Consider the following 23,613-nt stretch of genomic DNA (forward strand, 5'->3'; position numbering starts at 1 on the left):
TACGAATACATATGGGAATAAAATCAAACCAAGAAATGAAATCATTTTTCATTTTTGTTTTCTATGAGCTTGTTTGAACGAAGCATTAAAGGAAACAAAAAGAAATTTCGGTGGGAAAATCCTTAAAAGAGTTCCCTAGAAAGTAAATAATGGCTTGATGAATCTTGGTGAATTTGATGATGATTTCCGAGCTATATATAACATTGTATATATATATATATATATATTCTTCATTAGACTATTAGATTCACAATCTAAGCTACCCATTGAGAAAAACAATCATATAAAATCAAACATTAATTGCAGCATGAGCAAGAGCCATGAAATGACCCAGCAAACCCAAAAGCCATTCAATTCAAGTTACTGTACTCCAATATGAATCCTACTACCTTGGTGCACGACTAACAATTCAAACAATATCTCATCAGGGTAGGTGTACCAAACCAATATGCATCGTCTCTCTTGCTTAATCATTCTTCATTCATGTTCCAAAAAGATTTAGCAAGACAACGTTAACATGCGGGGCGGGGATCCATTTGTTGAAGATGAAGATAGATTATATCTAGCTCTTGTTTGCATTTATTTACAAATGCATTCAGATGTCGAGAAGCCAACTTAGGGACGACCTACTACACTGAAGACACCAAGCCTTCTGATGCAGCTGTGGCACCTGTAAGCGAGCCCTGGGTCCACCTCTTTAGCATCTCAAGCGCAGCCTTAGGCTGATCCATGGGAACCATGTGACCAGCATCGTGGACCTGGTTATCGATACATACACATACACGACCACAGAAAAACATCAGTATACATATAAACACAAGAACATGAAAATTTTTAGGAAGGATAGATTAGACCTTGAGGAAACTGAGAGACCCGTAGCTCTTCAATATTCCCGCTTCAGAACTATCGACTGCAAAAGGAACTTCTGGAGATGCCACAAACTCTTTCTGACCAGTCCATTTCATGGCATGAACCCATCTTGAATTGCCTGCAGGAAGAAATTTTACTACCAGCTTAGCATGCAAGGGAAACCTTCCAATGTACATAAAACGTTTGTTATTTAGCTTGATATGTGTTTATGTAGAAATTTTACTCTATAAAACGGAGAGTTAAAACCCCGCAAGGCCTTACCAAGCCAATTGCAGATAAGATCATATTCTCCAGCATACACAAGCAACTGAATTCCGTCCTCGAGAAGATCTGGAATGCCAACTTCAAGGTTCCTCATCCAGTCCACAAGCATGGCCTGGTAGACAGACGGGCTGCAGGAAACAAATTCTATGTCCCCAACTCCAAGAGCATCCCTGACAGTTTTCTGGTTCAGAAATTTCTCCATGTCTGAGAAATCATAACATAGGCTGCCTTCACACTTCTTTCTGATGTCATAGTACTGCAGGTAGGAACATCAGAGACATCAATTCTTTTTCTAACTTAACTTTATGTCCTCAACAACTCATAATCCACAATCTTGTCAGCCAAGTGATTGGAAGGAAAAAACAAAGGTTTTCTTAATAAAAAAACTGAGCCTCATCAAGTCCACATTTTTCAGGTGTAAGAAAGTGTTCTCAAAGCATCCCAAGATAGCACTAGGTAACTAATGAAGCTAGAGGTTGTGAATTTTCTTACATTAACATCACCAACAATGGCCAAGATACTACTGAATACAACATTGCAGGCAAAGTAAGAAGCGAAACAAGAAACTGTACCGTCCGTCCCTGAAATAAAAAAGGCAGATCTTAAGCTTTAGAACACAACAAGAAAATCAACAACCAAGCCTACATGGGATCATCTAGGTAGATTTCTAGATCAATCTTAAATCCTAGAACAGAAAGACAAAAGCCCCTGATGGGAAAAGATAAAAAGGTTTTTAAGAATCATGAGGAACAAATAGTATAACCAACTTAGCAAAGATATAAGCTAAAGATAGCAATACCTTGAAAATGCAGACCAAGGAAAAAAGCCAGAAAAAAGAATAAAGAAGAACAAACCCTATTGACATAATAAAAATAGGAGGAATACCAAATAAAGCATTACCACAAAGCTTTATTGCTACTTCACAGATGGGAAGCAGCAATCTGTTGATGCGATCATGCTGAGATTTCTTAATAATTCCCATCTCCAATGCATAATCTGCGTATGCTTGATACTGAATCCCAGGATCAGTAAGCCCATTACCAATGGCAAATCCCTGTTCAAGCAATACAAATTCCAAGTCAAATGGCAAGTTAAAATATTGAAATTAAAATAATTCAAGGCATATACCTTCAGGTTTATGTGAATCCCCTCTTTAGCTTTATTTCCTTGGTGGACCCGAGCAGCAAAAGCAGGAATATAGTGCCCAGCATAGGATTCTCCAGTTATATAAAAGTCATTCTTTGCAAATTCAGGATGCTCCGCAAAGAAAGCCTAAATCATTCGAATGAATCAGTTAATTGTGGCTTTTGGATTATATTTGTTTTTTTAGGTACACCTTTAGGCTGACAAATTTGGAAGACAATGTTTTCCAGTAAGCATATTTAGATCATATTGAGCATTCTTCATGCCAGGGTCAGAAATCAGTGATAGAAGATGGGTTCGATGGGTGGTGTAGGTAATTTTTATGGGTAACAAGCGATCACAAAACCAAATAAAAACATACAGAAAAGCCAAGATCATTCAGGAAAGACAACATCGCATAAGAAAAAATTATCACAAATACATCCCAAAATTTTGATGATAAAGTAGTATATGAAGTATGGACTGCAGTTTCAGATCAGCAACAAAACAAATGTTGCCACAAAATATACAAAATACAATCCAAAGATTTTAAGCACAATTAATCTAGATGTGGTTTCAAATCTTCAAATTTTTGGCCCTCGTATTATTTAGTAACTTTCAGTGATAAAGAGGAGAATGCACTGGTATTTGTTGCTAAAAAAAAAAGAAAAAGTTTGTTGAAGTTGAATAAACACACCTGGAGAAAGTCATACAGGTCATTACTGACCCCCTTTTCATCATGTCGAATGTCACGCCTATCAGAGCTATAACTGAAACCAGTCCCAGTGGGTTGATCTACATATAGAAGATTTGATACCTGCAGAAGCATCATAGCAATTATATTATATTTGTTCCTTTTTAATAGAAGTGGATGGTAACTAAAATGGATTTAACATGAGTTCAATTATGCAATTCTGAGTCATCAGTGCATAAAGCTCCAATCTGTGTGTGCCTGTGTCCTATAGTAGAATAACATAAAAACATGAGAATGGGCGGGGGATGCTAACCCCATCCTACCCATTTATGTAATACCTGTTCAACGCCCCACCCACTATCAATCCATCCCATTATGCCTCATCTTGTTTAAAATGTTTATGCTTAAAAAAAAATTTATGCAAATAATATTTTTCATCCTTTTATGAGGAATCCTTACAGATCAATCATCTTTCAGCTAGAACTCTTTTTGCTGGGTGGTTGGACTTGCTATACCGGTCACAGATTTGGCACATACCGCATGTTTATTCAACATCTGAGTTGAATGTTTTTATGTTCTAAACAATTATAACTTGCATATTTACTTGTTAATCAAATAAAATGAGTTCTGCCCTTAAAAATTCATTTGACACATTCCCACTCAGAGCCAGGAATCATAGAATGGAGGAATCATAGAATGGCCCCAACTGTAAAACCAACACAAGCATGATAAATACCCTGTGCTTGAAGCTAATAACCAGCATCAAGCTCTACAGGTACCTCCCACTGCAAAGCAACCACCCCAGTACAGTGAACGTATCACAAAATGAGTACTGATGCAAGATACCTATTAGATTATAATTGTCATTATTATTGGTTAATGATGAAAGTTATCTATGCTAGAATAAGTACCCTTGAATCCAAATCACAAGCAGCACAACCAGCATTGAACGCTAAATGCAGCCCTCTCTCTTCTGGTCTTACAGTCAGTTGTCAACAACAATAAAGACTACATGGATGTTACTCCAAATATGCATTTCCCACAATGCAAGAGTATATACCACTAAAATTACCCCAAAATCAAAAATAGACTTCAAATTTCACACAAGAATGCTAGTGAAGGAATTTCTTCATGCAGTTCAACTGGCATGAAGAAAGACTCATTTAGATCTCTTCAACTTGATCACAAGTTTTTTCATTGAAGTTCAAATCCTCTCACTCAGGAAAAGACATTGGCAACACAATCAAGGAGGAGATTGTTGGTGGGTTAAACAAAACTGAGATGCATTAGTGTTGAGGCCTCCAATAATAAAGATGTAAACAAGCACGTTGAAGTTACCTCCTACCCGACTTATTTTCTCGTGCTACATATCAAGAAATAAAAAAGGAGGAACAGAAGTAAAGATGCCTGTGTCTGTTTCTGAAGGACTCCCACCAGATAATCATGTGCATCCCAATGTAATTGGAAATAACAGATGCAATTACAGATACAATAACAACAATCACAAGCCCAAATCACCAGGTGGGCAGTTGCAATTACAGATATTTCAAACTAAGGGATTATCAGCAATAAACATACAGAGATACATAAAGATTATAAAACAAATTTCAGTTGCCTTAGAAAAAGTAAAGTTGCAAACCAGTGTGGCAATTGTAAGCAATGTTGATATGCTCTTCATGATATGAAAATAAGCAGTTTAATTAACTTTGTTGAACACAGAATAAATTGAGTAATTATTTTATTTTGAATAAAACTTCATTAAGTTAATAAAGAATTTACATCCAACAAAAATCAAAACACTCACAACCACCAATAATATAAATAAACTAGAAAAATGATGATAGCTTCTCCTATGTTCAGCCACTCCACATGACCACAAGCTTAGAAGGGAAGGATTAAACAAAATCAAATAACCACCTTGCAATATTAAATCCTGATGCACAGATTCAATTGCTAGAGGAAACAGTACCTTGTCCCAACCATACTCATTCCATACAAGAGACAAGTTTTTTGCTATGGTAAAAGGCCCATTTTCATAGAACATGGCCAACTCACTGCTGCAACCTGGCCCTCCAGTCAACCAGATGACAACAGGGTCCTTCTTACTGTTGCGTGATTCAAAGAAGAAGTAAAACATCCTGCAAACACAACCCATGAAGTATAAGCATCATGAAAGAAAGCAGTGTCAAAAATTAATCAAACTAACAAGATAAATAGAAATAGGCAGAGGAAATAGAAAATAAAGTTTAAACCTTCAGCAGAATAGAACTAAATATTAGTATATGCTCCATAGGGTTTGATTACATCCTTAATCCAGAAATCTTGCAACATCAGTGTTGATACCATTTACTAAACTTCAGTAGTTTAAGATATAAGGAGCTATCAAGTTAAAGATACAACCACGTGTAACAAAATTAAGGGACTATTAAGTAGCTTTCTAGTTTTTCAAATTTATACTAACTATTAAAAAACATTTCTTTAGGATTTCTGCCCCCAAAAAGGGTGTCTTTTGTGTTATCCAAACTGAAAAATAAGAGTTTCTAGCCCAAACAAAATCGATATTAATTGCACTTATATTAACATCAAGAAAAATAGTAAAAATATTAATTAAAAATTTAAAAATAATGAATAATATTAAAAATATCACCGTTATTAGTATTATAAACAATAAAAACATAAATAAACGGCCAAACTGAGTAATAATATATAAAATCATAATTAACTAATGATAATTAATATTTTGATAATAGCAATATCAATATTATTATATTGTAAATAGTAAAAATATTTTTCGTTTGGGAGAGGGGTGAGAGGGGGTTGGAATGGAAGGAAGAGAGTTCTCCTTGTTTGGAAGAGACAATAGTAATAGAATGAATGAAAATAGATCGAAACACTTCCGATCCATTCTGCTTCAAATTTATACTTTTTATATCCCCTGAATTAGGAGAGAATGAATGGAATAGAAATGAATCAAAAGCTTAGGGGTTGTTCTCTTCGTGTTTTAATTTTCAGTTTTGAATTCATTTTTAATTTTGTATTTTGAGTGTCTGTTTTGATATTATTGAAAACAAGTTCTTTTTGTTTGTAACATTTTTCACGTTTTAAAAATTTTGAGCGTGTTTGTGATGAAAACAGCCAAAATGACTTTTTATTGTTTTGAGTTTTCTTTACATAAATTTTCCTTGTTTTCAAAAATGCGTTTTTGAAAATATGAAAGTAAACACATTTACATTGTTTTGGAAAATTAAAAACTGAAAATGACCTAAAAACAACAAAGAGAATATGACCTTAATTATATGTTTTGACAAACATTAACCTTAATAATTTTTTAGAAGTTACAAATTTGCCTTTGATTTTATAATAGTCTACTTTCTACTAAAAGGGTATCAAAGTCATTTGTTGTTTGGTATCATTTCATTAGATCCATTTCCATTGCTATCCCAAATAAGGAAAAACCTTTTTTACTTTCCATACCCTACTCTCCTAAACCATGGACAGAAAGAAATGGATGGAAAGTAATGACAATGAATAGAATGTAAAAAACGTTCTTTTTGTTTGGAAGTGTAGGAGATGAAAAGCAATATAAAATGTTTATCCTTTTTTGGGTGAGAAATGAAAATGAATGGAATTGAAGGATATCCAACAACAAATTGACCATCGTTACCCATCTCGAAAAAAAAAATTAAGAAACTATTTAGGCTAATGTTGTCAAAACACGTAATTAAGTTTTCCATCCATTCTCCCCAATTTGAAGGAGATAAAAAGTAGAGGTGGGAAGGAGAATCGATAGAAAGTGTTTCCATTCATTTCCATTCCATTCCTTTACAATTATCTCTCCCAAACACGAAGAACTCTTCCACCCATTTCCATTCCATCCCCCTCTCCCAACCCCAGTCACTCTCTGCCGAACAAATCCTTGACATATGTTGACCGCTTGAATCCTAGATCAGAAGAGAAGATAATACTAATTTTAGCTTGGAACAGTGATATATTCGACTTCATGAAAAAAGAATGAGAAGAAAGTTATTTATACCACACATCAGATAAGTAACCAAATAAAGAAATTTCATGACAACTATCTATTCATGTTGTCCCCACCAGAAATCCAAACACGTTTAGCTCACCAAAATTCCATCAACTAAAAATATTACCTCCATCCTCCCATGAACTACCCCTGCAAAAAAAAGTCCGAAACCCTAGGCAATACGACAAACAAGATCACGGTTACCTGCTTCCAAGTTACAAAAAATTCAACATTCGAGAGTTTAGGGAATCACCTGGCAGCATGAGAGTGCTCAATCTTGTAGTACCCGGCATGGTGACCAAGGTCGTCGACTGTGACGCTGGGGTCGGCCAGATTGGGGAACCTGAAGCGCTTCTCGACGATCCCGGGGCCGGCCGGCTCAGAAGCATAGCGATCGACGACGTTGATGTCTTCTTTGGGGAACAAATTGAGCTCCCTGATCATCTCCCCGGCCTGAATCGACGGGAGCCTCGCATTCGGAGGAAAGCGAAGGGTCGCCAAAGAGAAAGGAGATAGAAGAAGAAGAAGAAATAGAAAAGATAAACAGATCAAACCCTTCATCTCTCCCCTCCCTCTCTGTGGAAATCTTTGGACTAGCCAGAAAATGTACTCTGGATGAGAAGAGCGAGAAAGATTGAAAAAGAGGCCGACGACAGCGGCTGGAAGGGGAGAATGGTTGGTGGGAAAGGGATGAGGATGATATGAATAAGGGAATAAGGGGGTCGAAGCATAATAAATTTTAAACACTGGGGCAGAATGCAAATAAGATATATGGAAACAGCATTTTTTGCTTTCCCCTCAAGCAAAGCACAGTGTCAGCCCTAAAAAAGAAAATGAGGAAAGAGGTGCCAAGGTCAGGCCTGGCCCGCCACATCCTGGGACCATGGCTTCCATTATTAGTTTAATTATGAATATTTATATTCTTATAGAAAAATATTTGGACCATGTCTCAATTTTTTATAGCAATTAAGACAAAGATTAATGGAATATTACATACTTGGATTAAATTTATGTGTAAAGGCAAATGCAATGTGCATTTATTTAGGTAGCTAATCTACCCATCATCTCAAATTACAATTAAATAGTATTACTAGATTACTCACTCATATTTTCTCATTTTCTTAAAAAAATAATTCCTTTTTATTTAATTATGTTGCAAGTGAATTTATTTATCTACTTGTCAAGTGGTAAATCATCTTAATTGCTCTTTTATATCTTATTTTTAATTTGTGTTACTCTTTACATTTATAAGAAAGAGAAATTTACAATTATCATTATTGTTGGTCTAAAAATAATAATAATTTTTTATGTTATTAAATAAAGAGATAAAATAATTATTTTATTTTTTATTATTTTTCATCTCTCCTTTAATTTTTTAATAAAAAAATAGCAATGAAGCCATTGGGTTCATTATCAACTTGTAACTAATTACTTATTTGGATTGAATCTCAAATATTTGATATTTTATGACAAATGAATCTAGAGTTTTTTGTGAGAGGAAAACAGAGACAAAGTAAGATAGTGTTATACATATTTTTCGTATCACTTCTTGTGGGCTAAACTCAGTCCAGTAAGTCGGCCCAATCACCTAAAGTTCAAAAGACCCAAGCGAGCTCGTCAAAGCAAACTCATACACCGCTGAAATCCGAGCTTATGCCACGAAACCAAGCGAGCTTCAAGCGAGCTCTTAACAAGGTTTCAACGAAATACCCAACGAGCTCCCAATAATGCTTCTAGCTCACTGGTCTAACCATTTCGCTCGCTAATTTAAATCCTTCAGCTCACATAGACAACAAAGTTACTGAACAGCCGGAGGCAGGAACTCACTCACTTTATCTGAGGCAAGCCATATCTCTCGTAATGAGGATCTCACTCCCGATTTTATACAGATGATAAGGACTACTTGTCCCACATTATACCATCTTTATATTTTTATATCTTATGCAATTGTAAACACCCCTCATTATAAATAGGGGTAAAAAATATCATTAAAGGGAGAGGGACAACAAGAATAATCATATACTGTCACTCTACCGGAATACCCAGAGTAAAGCCGTGGAATAGGTATCATTCTGATCGAACCATGTAAAAATTTCTTGTGTCCTTTCTATTTTGTTCTTCCTCTTTATATTTAGGTTTATTGATTCATTATGGATCTACAAATCATGGTCGGCTAAATCTGAATGTCGACAAATTGAGAGACAAAGACAAAAATTATTGCAAAATATATCGCCATAGGCCTTTGTTAGGAAATAAGATAAAATGAGAAGAGAGAAATAAAAACACAAGAGAAAAAGAAGAAAATTTTAAATTATAAAAGTAATTTGGTCATTTTTTTTAAATATTTAGTTAGGGTTAAGTAATGACAAGAAAAAAAAAAAGCAAAATAATATTAAATCTTAGAAATGCTTATTGTATTTTTTTAAATTTCAAAGATAATTTTTGCAATAATCCTAAATCTTAGGATTAGGATGTATAATTTTCTCTAATAAAAAATAACTCTATTTTATATATATAAATTTTTGTATGATTAGACATCTACAATAATATTTTTATTTATAATAAAAAATATATTTAATATGAATATTATAATTAATGTTTTAAAAAACAAAAGGCAAAATACAAAGCATTTTACTTAATGTAGGTGAGATTTAACTCTAATGAATTTTTAAACTTTGAAAACCTAAAAAATATAACAAAAATGTATATATTATTTAAGGGAATAGGGAATTTAGGTTTCATCATTTAACTTAAGTGAATCTTTTTTGAATTTCTCCAAAACGTCTTGGACATAATTGCCTTTCTTTGGGATATAATTCTATTTCTTTCTTTTGTAAGAAAACTTACTCTTAAATTCCTTTGGATTTAGATGCCATCATATAGACATCAGTATTAGGTATAGAAGCCTCAATACGGTCCTCCTCTAACTCCAAATGGCGTGAAGCATCGACCATTATCATTATGTTCACGTTATGAATAAGGTAAATTTTCATATGCTCCTAGTTGTGGGGTAGGGAGATAACAGTTTGCACTTGCTATTTATTAGTGAGGTTTACACTAGCATCCTTAAGTTCATTGACCATATTGGTTATTTCTCGAAAATGCTGCCTCATGTTGTGGTTTGGGCGCTTTTTATAAGTATCAAACTTAATGGTTAATTATCGTACATTTGTAACTGAAGTCGCCCCAAACTACTCTTTAAGAGCATTTCACATTTCATGTGCCAGTTCATGCTTCCTGAATTCTCGCATAATATCATTCTCCATACTACTAAGCAACATAATGCGAGCAATGGAATTTTTTTTTTTTTTTTCAGGCATTGTAAGCCTCTTTGTCCCTCCTATGTTGTGCAGTGATTCTTCCAGTAAGTTCCACCATAACCTCATTTAGAGATTCTATTGACCCTTGTTCCTCAAGAACATACTGAATTTTCATACTCCTGAATTTCATAATTATCTCCATTCAAGTTTTTGCCTCTTATCAAATCAGCAATTATATTCTTTGAATAAGCCATTGTTAAGAATAATCTACACAAGATTTATTTCATTAATGTCATGCCTTACACATATTCACTAAATAAAATTAACAATAAATATTCAACTGATATATAGTCGAAAGTTCACTACATTCCCAATATTCATCACCCATATTCCAATTGTCCACCTATTGAAAATTTTAATTTTTTTTACCTCAAAAAACAAATTTTGAGAATATTAAATTCCACTTAATAAGGAATTATTGAAACAAATTTAATCACAAAGATTAAATAACTAATAATTGAACATGCATATTTAATCACAAAAATTAAATCATTAACATAATTCATTTCATAAAATAAAAAGATAAACACATAGTTTAGAAATTTGTTACAAAAACAAAATAAACTATATATATATAGATTGAGCAACACATTACTCAATAATTCTAGTTATACGAGGAATTGCATGAATGACATCACCGAAAATGACTTTAGGAGTCCTTTGAGCAATATCACTAACAATATCAATTGGTAAGCTACTTGGATATAGAACCATTATAATTTCTCTTTTTCTATATGCATTTAAGAAGAAATACAATGTCCCACAAAAACTTAGATGACTATATTCCCAAATATTATTAATTCTTTGTCATGTGGCAACAACGTGGTAAGCAAAGATTGATATTGTGTTTCTTCAATTCGTAATGTTCTACAGTTGGCAAATATAAGTTCTTGCATCAAGTCGCACATAGTAATGATGTGCTCACGTATATTTTATCTTCTATCATTCGATAATTATCTAGCTGCTTTTTCATTTTTGTAACCTAAACTCTTTGAGTAGCAGTTTGAATGATTTTTGGGGTTCTTATTCGTGTCATTTTCTTAAAAATGAATTAAAGGAAAAAATGACAAAAATAAGAATTTGACAAACAAATTCTTTAAATAATTTTGTACTAAACAAAAATATGTTATGCACACATCCACTTATGGTTAATTAATAACCTCAAAAAATGTCACTAAAAAAATATTAACTAATAATAATATTTATTTTATTATTAACTAATAACAATAAATATTAGTGAAGACAAAATGCAAGAATAAAAAATTCTCACCAATGAAAGAATTTGTTTAAAGAAACTCTCAAGAATAAAATATTATTTCATTTCAATTTCTCTTAAGGAAGCTAACGCAACGTAGCTCAGCTGAACAATGGCTTGAATAATATTAACTAATATTATTTCATTTCAATTTCTCTTAAGGAAAACAAAATGCACACAAACTAATAAACCCTCTGCATTTTCATTTCACTTTCCCTTCCATTTGCCCTCAATTTACTGTTTCTCTGTTATGTACAAAGTCAAATATGGCAGAGAAAGTAAAAAAGTGGGAAAGCTTTCACGAACAACATTCAAGAACACTTTTCTGTGTTCATGAAGAACAGAAAAAACTCACAAACATGGAATGCATTTCCAGCAACGGACCACCAGCCACCAACAACCAGTAATACGACTGTTTATCTCCTCCACTAACATTGCCATACTCAACCACGAACCCTCGTGGAGAAGACGAAGAAAACAATCGATCAACAGCTGTTGCGGGCACCATAAAAGGGGCCGGACGTGGAGAAGATGAGCAGACACGACGGCGATGATCCTCACAAAAAAGGCAGTCAGCCTCACGAATAGCCATCGTCAACTCTCTCGTCTTCGATATTTATTTTGATTTTAAATGTATACATATAACCAAACATCTTTGTACAAAAACTACATATTCTGTGTGTATGTATTATGTATTTATATCATTCAACACAAACATACATACACATATTCCAACCAGAAAACAACCAAAGGATGCTTTAATACCAATGTTGGAAAAATCGAACTTACCTGGTTAACACAACAAAAGTAGGATCAAGTGGTTAAATCACTAATATGAAACAAAATCACGGTGAAAATCATTTGTTTCCACAACCTAAATGCCTCACACACACAAAGTTTTGGTGAGAGTTTCACACTCTATTCCAACAGAAAATTAAACTATCCACTTCCTCCATGAATAGAGGAAGAGAATTCAACTGCCGTTGGCAATTTATTCTGCAACAACACACAACGATTGCAAATTCAGAACCCGTTCTAGATCTGGTACTGGATTCGAACTCATTATGGGTGGATCTATTCGGGTACACAACCCAGATTTACTTTAATTTCTACCTTGTTGCTACATCTTTTGGGTCTAAATGCTAACATGATATGACTTAAAAACCATGGAAGTAACCTTTCTAGGAGAAATAAATTGAAGGAAAATCATTAAAATCAGGTCTCCCTTCAACCAAATTAAATAAGACCAAATTCAGGCAGACTAATGCATGCACACATCTCCATTCACTTTTGTAGTAATTAGTGTAATCAAATTGAAAACCACATAAATATTCCTTCCTTCATAAATCTAAGGTTTAACATACATTTTGTTGGTTTTCAGAACCAAATAGAATAAATTACATCTTGTTATAGCACAACAACAGCTACCCTGTCAAGCAAACTCCTATTTGCTGATCCTTCTAAGTTCTACATTGTAAAAGCTGCATTAACAACAATGTCTTTACCAAATACTGGAGAACTTCCTCAAGGCTTTTCTATCATCCATAAAGAGAATAATCGACTAAATCTGTAAAAGTCTGAGATTATTCTCAGGGGGTTCACAAATTATGATGAGTACGCACGATTTCACCCCCAATGATCTGCAAATAAATAGTGGTACAGCTGATCGTCTATTCATAAAGGCCTTCATCATACCAAATATCAACTAAAAAATCTACCATCTCCTGCAAACTCCAACAATCAAAATTACATTAGCATGACAAAAGGAGAAGTGGTATAAGTTTCTATGAACCAAAATGCCAACTATTTTTCTTTTAGATGCTTCTATGTTGTATAATATCTCATATTCTAGTCTCTCTCTACCTACACAAACTCAAACCACATGAATGATTCCCTTTTTATTTTGGGATTTTTTTTTTCTTACAGGTAATGGAATTGGCTTGGGAAAAGGCACATTAGTACAGAGCAAATCCTCATAAGTTGTCGACCAGCTGCAGAAGAAAATCATATATGAATGTTAGGCATTGAGCCAGAACTAAGATGCATCATTCAATAATATGATAGACAATCACAAACAAAAAGGGAGCCACACACAACTCTGTCCAGGGTGTAGGACACATTTTTCATTATTTTAAGGCTATTCTCTAAATGCTGTTGCCATTATGTCAGAAATTTCAATAAGGGAAGGTATTGATGGTTGCAACCCACATATCTATCTAATGCTGCAACCCACACCTAGCATCTTCAATTCATACAAAACACAACATGATTAAGATATCAAACAAATCAAATATAGGCTAACTCTCAGTGGGATTCCTGTAATTAGCTAGAATAAAGATGACGCTTTGTAATTTTATGATAACTACTTGAGGAAACATGAACTCTCACTCCCTATATTAAGTAACACAGGCTAGCTATTAGGACAAAGGAAAAAACTGCTTGAATATTGGCCTTTAATCTATTCTTTTTTGTCCTTGTATTTCTCTCTTCTCTCTTTCTCTTTCTTACCTCTCTATCAACAAAAAAAACATTCCATGAAGAAAAGTTATGGACGTCTTAAGGTATTTAATATAAACCAAACTGTGAACATTCTCATTGGAAGGTGAATATGAAAAGAACAATACTCATTGCCCACAATCAAACAGATCATAACAAATTCTTTTAACTTTCACTATATTTATAGTAAAAATTAAGATGGCACTTGGACTACTATTTTTATTCAAAACTTGAACCTTTTATTTTACAGATAATGATTGAAAAATTCTTATCTGACAAGTATAAGTTCTATAAATTTAGTCTTAGTATATCTCAGATTATGGTGAACACTTTTTTTTTTTTCTGTTTCACTCAGGTCAGGACTCGCAAAAACATATTAGTCATAATTAAGATATCGAATTATATATATATATATATATGCAAGTTCGACAACTTCAGAACAGAGCAAGTAGATTAATATCCTTCCAAAAAAAAAATGTGAAAAGAAACCAAGAAAACCATCCTTTGAAGTAAACTGATGCAGATGATACAGCCTATAGGCATAGCAATAGTGCATATTATCCAATTTATTTATTTAGGCATTCACCTCTTGCCGCTCCATTGATATTCCATTTTGCAAGTAGTCTTGTTTTTTTTTTTTAACTTTGTGTGTGTTTCTGGTTAGTCAATTTGTGCTCAAGTTTTACAATAGATGCTTCATTGCATAACAATTTATGACAGGAGATCCAACTATTTTTACGTTGTTGGTGAGCTAGAATTCATGAAACTAACTCCATGTAATGGGATTAAGGCTTGATATATTATTGTTATTGTTATTGTTGGCCACTTAATGCAACCATTCTCCTTTATCTAGGGACAAGCTGCGATAAGGAGTAATATCTTTAAATACTTGCGAAAAAATTCCTACAACTTGGCTGTCTTGAAAAGTAGTTACCACTATAGCAAGCAGAACTTTCTGTAACATAGTGATATGATTTAGTTTTTCTCTTAAAAGATAACTTAGTAATAACCAGAGCTAATAACAGATTTGGAAGTGTCAAAGATTTTGGCAAGAAGTTACCTTATAATTGGATCTTTCGGCATTCTTCTTGACCTTCGACTTTGACTTCCGATCCATTCTCTTCTATTTTGTTGCCAAGCAATTGCAGCTGCATAAAATAGTTATCCATATTATACCCCATCAATTCAAACCATCACCTAATAAAAGGAGAATCAATAAAAATGAAAGGGAGGAGTTGTTCTGAACTAAAACTGCACATTACGGCCAAAACTGTAAACAAAAGCATGCCTAGTAGTTTTTTTAAAGTTATGTCAAGGAGAGTGCAAGTGTCCTATAACCCATATGACCCCCCCCCCCCCCCCCCCCCCCCAAAAAAAAAAAAAAAAAAAAAAACAAGAACAAGAAAGAAAAATATAAGTAAAACTTCAATAACTTTCTAAATGATCAAAATCTATAGACAGGTAAATCCATAGCCTGCCCCATCATATAGGAAGGTCCACAATGTGAGAGACAGCATTGATTGAACAATAAATGGCTTATAAATTAGCATTTCATTTACCATTTCATATTAATTTGTTACAGAGTTGAAAGGTGTTGAGTCAACTTGCATCAATTAAGAGATTTACCTCAAGGTTTGATGATTGACAACACTTATAAGGTCTGAGCACATGTTTTGGTGCAATAAAATTTCTTGAGAATGGTTCCGAAATCAAACCAGTTGACTAGAATGATTATAATCAACCAGGGGAAAGTAGTCAAGAAAAATTTCATTATGTTTTTTTATAGGTGAACAATAGTCAACCACCCAGGACTTAATCGAGTAAGATTGCTCACTGAACTACATCCCAAATATAGTTGGTACAATTGGCTCTCCGTTTTTTATAATTGATCAATAGTCCGATGAAAATACATCCAAGTTCAATTGGCTCTCTGTCTTTTATAAGTGATCATAGTCAGATGAAAATGCATCCTAGTTTTAGTAGCCGAGTCATAGTTGACGACTCTGGATTTAGTCAACAAAATTTTATTCTGTATTGATATAGCTGAAAGTCATAGTTGAACAATGTTTCATTTTGTTTTGATATTGTTGGAAATATCACAAAGATATTCTAGAAATAAAATAACAGTTTACTCAAAAGGACTCAAATAATAGCTGGATTGTTCTCCTAATCTTATGGACTGAAAAATAGGAGATAAAAAGATAAAGTGATAAGGTGATTTGGAGTTTGAAAAATAGGAGATGAAAGGATAAAGTGATAAGGTGATTTGGAGATTGAAAAACTCTAAGAATAAAGGGATAAAGACAGCATATAAGGTAGCAGAATAATCTAAGATGTTGAGTTATATGGATATATTTATATAGTCTAGGGTTAATCTTATGTTATGGCCCATGGCCCATTGTATTTTGTATATATATATATAGGTGTATAGTCTATGAATTAATTAAGTGGTATATACATATTAAAAGCTAGGGTTTTCTTCCTAAACTTCATATGGTATCAGAGCCAAAATACAAACCCTAGCAGCCACCATACAAACCCTAGCTGCTGCCGCTGCCCACATCACCGACAACCACCGTCGGTCGCGTCGCCACCGACCGCCACAGCTGTTGTGCCACCGCTGTCGCTGCCCATTGCGTTCCCTCCGCTCACGCTACTGGTCTGCAGTGGGTCTTCATAGTCCGACCACCGATCACGCACATAGCCACCGTCGTTGCGTTCATTAGCCTCCGATCTGTTAACCCCTGGAGGCCCATCATCGTTGCCGCCGCCATGCGCTGCCTCTCTCGCACTGCTCAAGGAGATGTTTTTGCTCCGATCTCTCTCTCCAGTGCTCCGATCGCAACGCCGTCTTCACTATTGGACTCGCCTCCTTCAGTCCATCCCAGTCCCGGTGGTTTCGTCGCCATCAGCTGCCATCCGCCATCACCAGTCACCGGCATCCGTTGTCTGCTGTCGCTCCAGTGCACCTCCACGCTTCATTCTATGTGTTGGATCGTCCAGCCTTTCTTTTTAGCTTATTTAATCCCTTTTGTTTCAAATTTGTTGATCTTGTAGGGCTCCCTTTTGTCCAACATGGCTGGTACCAGTAAATCTGGCTCATTCTCTGGTATTCTGTCTCCTTCTCCAACCATTGCTACTGAGAAGTTGATGGGCAGTTCCAATTATATCTCTTGGTCCAAGGCAATTGAACTATGGTGTATGGGTCAAGGTTTACAGGATCATCTAACTACCAAGGCTGAGAATGTGACCACAAATAAAACTAAGTGGCAGAGAGCTGATGCTCTGTTGTGCAGTCTCCTGTGGTAGTCAATTAATCATTCTCTTCATCCGATCTATACTAACTATACCACGTGCTGTGAATTATGGGCTCAGGCTAAGGCACTATACATTAATGACATTTAACATCTGTATTCACTGGTATCTAATCTGCTCAGTTTATGATAGCAGGGTCTGACTCTTCCTGATTTTCTTGGTCGGATGGCCTCCATTAAAGCTAAATTTAACTCCTTGTTACCTATTGGTAAGACTACTGCAAAGGATCTAGCTCAATGGGATAAGTTCTTCATGGTGTGTACTCTTGCTGCCATTAGTCCTGAGCTTACTCCTGTTCGTGATCAGATTCTTGCTAGTCCTACTGTACCTACTATGGATGAAGTGTATTCTCATCTTCTTCGGGTTTCATTTATTCTTACAGTACCTCCCTCTTCTGCAGGTGATCATTCAGTTATGGCTTCACAAGTTCAAAGTAGTGGCGAACATGGAGGAGATCGTGGTAATCGGGGCAAACGCCCCAAGTGTAACTACTGTCACAAATGGGGGCATACTAAGGAACAGTGTTATAAGTTGCATGGCCGCCCTCCTCGTGTTAATGTTGCTCATGCTAAGGGTTCTCGATCTGAGTCCTTTGATGGTCATCCACTCCAATTTGTCCTCTCACTGGGACTGACTATGATGAGTATCTCAAGTATAAGACTTCCCAGCAATCCTCATCCACAGTTGCTTCTATTGCCCACTCTGGTGATTCCACTGCCTATCTCGTTCAATCATCCTCTTTAGGACCATGGGTCCTGGACTCAGGTGCTTCTAACCATATCTCTGGTAATCCCCATTTGTTCTCTCATTTTACTAATTCTATTTCTTTACCTTCTGTAACATTAGCCAATGGGTCCAAAGCGGTGGCTAAAGCTATTGGCACTGCCAAACCCTTACCTTCTCTGCCTTTAGATTCTGTCATTTATTGTCCCTTTAATCTTGTCTCTGTTAGTAAACTTATGCGTGTCTTAAATTGTTCTATCACTTTTGTTGGTCATTCTGTTACTATCCAGGATCGCGGTACGAGACAGATGATTGGCCTTGGATGTAAGTCGCAGGGTCTCTATCATCTCAACCTTCCTGCATCTCCTGTTGCTTGCTTGGTGACTGAGTCTCTTGCTCTTCTCCACAATCGTTTGGGATATCCTAGTTTGGCTAAGTTTCAGAAGATGGTCCCCAGTTTATCTAGTTTGACGTCTTTTCATTGTGAGTCTTGTCAACTTAAAAAACAGTCTCGCACCTCTTTTCCAAAGCGTGTCAATAATCGGGCTATATCCCCATTTGCTTTAGTTCATTCCGATGTCTGGGGTCCTAGTCGTGTCGTGTCTGTTTTAGGTTTTCAATATTTTGTAACGTTTATCGACGATTATTCTCGTTGCACATAGTTATATTTAATGAAAAATCGTTCTGAGTTATTCTCAATTTTTGAATTCTTTTGTACTGAAATCAAAACGCAATTTCATACCTCTGTCCAAGTATTGCGCAATGACAATGCCCCTGAGTATTTTTCTATTCCCTTTACTACCTTTATGTCTTTTTAGGGGATCTTGCATCAGTCGTCTTGAGCGTATACATCACAACAAAATGGGGTTGCTGAGCGTAAAAATAGACATTTGATTGAAACTGCTTGCACTCTTCTTCTACATCATCATGTCCCCTTTCACTTTTGGGCTGAAGTTGTCCTTGCTGCTTGCTATATCATTAACATGATGCCCTCCTAAGTTCTTCAGCGCCAGATTCCTCACTCTCTCTTGTTTCATGATCAACCATTATATATTCTTCCTCCCCGTGTCTTTGGCTTCACCTTCTTTGTCCATAACCTGTCTCCCAGTTAAGATAAATTGTTTGCTCGGTCCATCAAGTGCATTTTTCTTGGTTACTCTCGCCTTCAGAAGGATTATCAGTGTTATTTTCCTGACACTCGCCGCTATTTTCTTTTGGCGGATGTTACCTTCTTTGAGTCATCTCCTTTCTACTCTTCGCCTCATTCTGAGTGTCAACCTATTTCTGAGGCAATCCCTCTTCCTGCGAGTGCTTTTGCTCCTATTCTCCCTGTTCCTTCTTCTACCCCATTGCAGGTTTATCATTGGCGTCATCAGCCTCGGTCTCCTCCCGGTGGAGATGTTGTTCCTGCGCCTTCTCCCGTGTCGCCTACTACTTCAGCGACTCCTGTTGCCTCACATCCTGTTCTAGTCTCTCCACCTGTTGCGGTCCTGCCTCATGAGGATCTGCTTCCTATTGCCCTTCGGAAAGGTACCCGTTCTTAACACAATCCTCACCCCATTTATAATTTTCTTATCTATAACCGTCTCTCATCTCCTTTTTGTGCTTTTGTGTCTTCTTTATCCTCTGTTTCAGTACCTAAAACTGTTAGTGAGGCACTTTTTCATCTAGGGTGGCGACAAGCAATGGTGGATGAGATGACTGCTTTGCATTCCAATGGTACTTAGGATTTGGTTCCTTTACCCCCAGGAAAATCTCTTGTCGGCTGCCGGTGGATCTATACTATCAAGGTGGGTCTTGATGGGAAGGTTGATCGCCTTAAGGCCCGTTTGGTTGCCAAGGGGTATACTCAGGTTTATGGTCTTGACTATGGTGACACTTTTTCCCCTGTTGCTAAGATGTCCTCTGTGCGTTTGTTTCTCTCTATAATAGCTATGCGCCACTAGCCGTTGTATTAACTGGACATTAAGAATGCCTTCTTACATGGTGAGCTTCAGGAGGAGATTTATATGGAGCAACCTCCTGGGTTTGTTGCTCAAGGGGAGTTTGGGCAGGTTTGTAAACTCCGTCGCTTACTATATGGGTTGAAGCAATCTTCTCGAACTTGGTTTGGTCACTTCAGTGCTTTCATTCAAGACTTTGGTATGACTTGTAGTGAGTCTGATCATTTGGTTTTATATAAACACACATCACATGGGAGGTGTATATACTTGGTTGTCTATGTGGATGATATTGTTATTACAGGTGATGATTAGAATGGTATTGTTCAGTTGAAGAAACATCTTTTCCATTATTTTTAGACTAAGGACTTGGGGTTACTTAAATACTTTCTCGGCATAGAAGTTGCTCAGTCCAGTTCTGGTGTTATCTCTCAATGAAAGTATGTGTTAGGCATTCTGGAAGAAACTGGGATGCTTGATTGTAAACCTATAGATTCTCCTATGGATCCTAATGTAAAGCTCTTACCAGGACAGGGGGAGCCTCTTGCTGATCTTGGGAGATACCGCAGGTTAGTTGAAAAACTTAATTATCTCACTATCACTAGTCCAGACATTTCTTTTTCAGTCAGTTTTTATAGTCTCCTTGCGATAGCTACTGGGATGCGGTAGTCTGGATTATCAGGTATATTAAGCAAGCTCCAAGTAGAGGACTATTGTATGAGGATAGAGGTCATACTCAAGTAGTCGGATATTCTGATGTTGATTGGGCAGGTTCTCCCTCTGATAGACAGTCTACTTCAGGGTATTGTGTTCTGATTAGAGAAAACCTAGTATCTTGAAAAAGTAAGAAGCAAGAGGTTGTTGCTAGGTCGAGTGCAAAAACAAAATATCATGCTATGGCCTTGACAACGTGTGAATTTATCTAGTTAAAACAATTGTTTCAGGAGCTCAAGTTTGAGGAGATATCACAGATAAGATTAATTTGCGACAATCAAGCTGGATTACATATTGCTTCCAATCCAGTCTTTCATGAGAAGACCAAACATATCGAGATAGATTGTCACTTCATCCGAGAGAAGATTTTATCTGGCTGTATTACCACAGATTTTGTCAATTTCAATGACCAGTTAGCAGATGTCTTCATTAAGTCTCTCAAGGGTCCTCGAATTGAGTATATTTGTAGCAAGTTTGGTGCATATGATATATTATATATATGCTCGAGGGGGAGTGTTGAGTTATATGGTTATATTTATATAGTCTAGGGTTAATATTATGTTATGGCTCATGACCCATTGTATTTTGTATATATATATATATAGGTGTATAGTCTATGGATTAATTAAATGGTATATACATATTAAAAGCTAGGGTTTTCTTCCTAAGCTTCACATAAGATATCTCAACAAATTTTTACATTCTTGTTGTTGTATTTAATCTTCAAAACGTATTCAACTATATTCCTAGAATATAGGAGATAACCTAGTTATTGTGTATAAATACCTTATACTACTTGAGAATTAATCAAACAAGTATTTACAATTTTCTCAACTTGTTTCATTTTTCTATATGGTATAAAGCCTCCTTTCTTAGAACCCTAATTATTTTTCTGCTGCCATCTTTAGCTTCTTCTTTTTTTTTTTTTTTCTTGTGTGCCATTACAATCTTCATTGTTGTTCAACTGCTACCCTCAACTCTCTCCCTTCTTTCAGTCTTCATTGCTGCATCTATTTAGCCGATATTGCCACTATCATGTCTACAGTTTTTTATGCAGTCACCCCAAATCCTTCCGATCTTCCATTAGGGGATCAACCCATTGATTTCTCAAGTGATCTTTAGCCTATTGAATATACACCTGCCTCTCATAGTGATCCTATCAATTTAGGTTATCGATTCCATGGAAAGAATTATATCTAATGGTCCCAAGTAGTCTTTACCTATCTAAAAGGGGATGGAAAACTGTCTCACCTAACCAGTAAGGATCCTAATTCTATTGATCCAAGGTTTGGGGCATGGGATGAAGAAGATGCCATGATTATGTCCATGGTTGTTAAAATTGAGATTTAAGTAGGATTGTAAGAGAGTCCACAAAATTGAATCGTAAAATCGTAAGATTTTACGGATAATTAAAAATGCCCTTTAATTTATATAAATATATGTTTATAATGACATAATTCTTATTATAAATGAAATACATGTACCTATTTCAAAATTACTTCATTAATCAATTTAAAAAATGCTAAATAATATGAAAATTTTAAATATTAAGTCCATCATTTATCATCAATTCATCATTCATCCATCCATCCATAATCAAAATTCCAAAAGTGGACAAAATTAAGTTTACCATCCACTTCAATTCTATATTATCTTCCAATTCGAAGGACACAAAAAAAAATCCAGTGAAAAATGAATAGAAAGTGACTCCATCTCTTTTCATTCAATTGCTACCGTCTCCCAAAAGTGGAGAACCTTTTCTCATCCATTTCATTCCATTCCCCCTCCCAAACACACTATTATCATGAGATAATTGTTCTGGGTAACTTTTCTAGAGCATCACCATCTTCTTCCACTTTTTGGCATAATATATGATGATTATATCGACACCCAAGTAATTAGAAAAACAATTTTCAGCCAAGTAAGAGACAAGATTAAGAATTGAATTATATATACATAGTCTCTTATTTTTTTTTATCTTAATACAATTTATAGGACACCAATGACCACCCCAAGCTTAGTGCCAATGGAGGCCGCATCTAGTTTGATGGTCTCTGTTACTAAGAAGGAAGTTCAGATAGCATGAATTCATAAAAAGCTCATTCGGTCCTATATATATATATATATAACACAACACACTCACTCAGCACAACAATCAGACGTAGCATAGAGCTTAGCACAACACACACAACAATCGATTATCGGACTTAGCATACTTGGGTTTGATTCTTTGAACTTTGAAGGTGAACGAACGAAGAAGAAACGGCTGAAACAAGATTGAAGGACAGGTTGAGACAGAAAGGGGGAAGGTCGATTGTAGGGGGAACACCCACGTTGCAACAAGGGGGAATGGTAGGTGTCTCCTTGATACACTGTCCAAGTCCTGTAGATCTTGTTCATTTGCCCAAAATGGAAAGTGTCTTATTTTTATCTTTTAATGCTTCTGGAACATCTCCGCCTAACTATTGAGTACTTGATTCAAGTGCTATTGACCATATGACCCATGAGTCTACTTCATTTATTTCCTATAAACCAAGTTTAGGGCATCACAAAATCATTGTTGTCAATGGATCTTCTATTACTGTTGCTGGTGAAGCCATATCACCTTAACACCTTCTCTCCATTTAACTAATGTCCTTCATGTACCAAAATTCACTACTAATCTCATCTCTATTTTTAAACTAACCAAAGATCTAGATTACATTATTACTTTTTCTGATAACCATGGTGTATTTCAGAATCGGATATCAGGAAAGAAGATTAGAGTTGCTAAAGTCCAAAATGGGCTGTATCTTTTTGATAATGTGCAGGCTCTTGTTGCTTCTAAGGAAAAGGCTGTTGAAACACAAGAAAAATCACCTAAACTGTCAAACATT

At 35.6% G+C, this 23,613-nt stretch overlaps 2 protein-coding genes across 3 annotated transcripts in view; both read right to left on the bottom strand.

Moving 5' to 3' along the window:
- Positions 1-282: 282 nt before the first annotated feature.
- LOC127806754 (serine carboxypeptidase-like 49) lies at positions 283-7,708 on the bottom strand. Of its 2 annotated transcripts, none has more exons than XM_052344247.1 (9): positions 7,228-7,708; positions 4,920-5,088; positions 2,954-3,073; positions 2,263-2,406; positions 2,035-2,188; positions 1,627-1,715; positions 1,132-1,390; positions 855-988; positions 283-758 (listed from the first exon to the last, which is right to left on the bottom strand). In XM_052344247.1, the coding sequence occupies exons 1-9, from the start codon at positions 7,533-7,535 to the stop codon at positions 630-632; spliced, it is 1,506 nt and encodes a 501-aa protein (XP_052200207.1). In that variant the 5' UTR covers positions 7,536-7,708; the 3' UTR covers positions 283-629. The 2 variants fall into 2 exon arrangements, with proteins under 2 accessions (XP_052200207.1, XP_052200209.1); XM_052344249.1 differs by lacking the exon at positions 7,228-7,708 and adding an exon at positions 7,102-7,130.
- Positions 7,709-12,833: 5,125 nt separating this feature from the next.
- Positions 12,834-23,613, bottom strand: part of LOC127806957 (uncharacterized) — a 42,933-nt gene continuing 32,153 nt past the window's right edge. The window contains exons 3-5 of the mRNA XM_052344585.1: positions 15,106-15,193; positions 13,474-13,540; positions 12,834-13,273 (exon numbers count right to left, since the gene is read on the bottom strand). Coding sequence (XP_052200545.1) covers positions 13,220-13,273; positions 13,474-13,540; positions 15,106-15,193 — 209 coding nt within the window. The 3' untranslated portion in view covers positions 12,834-13,219. The remainder of the gene's footprint in view (positions 13,274-13,473; positions 13,541-15,105; positions 15,194-23,613) is intronic.

This window comes from Diospyros lotus, chromosome 7 (assembly GCF_014633365.1).
Source record: "Diospyros lotus cultivar Yz01 chromosome 7, ASM1463336v1, whole genome shotgun sequence".
NCBI lineage: Eukaryota > Viridiplantae > Streptophyta > Magnoliopsida > Ericales > Ebenaceae > Diospyros > Diospyros lotus.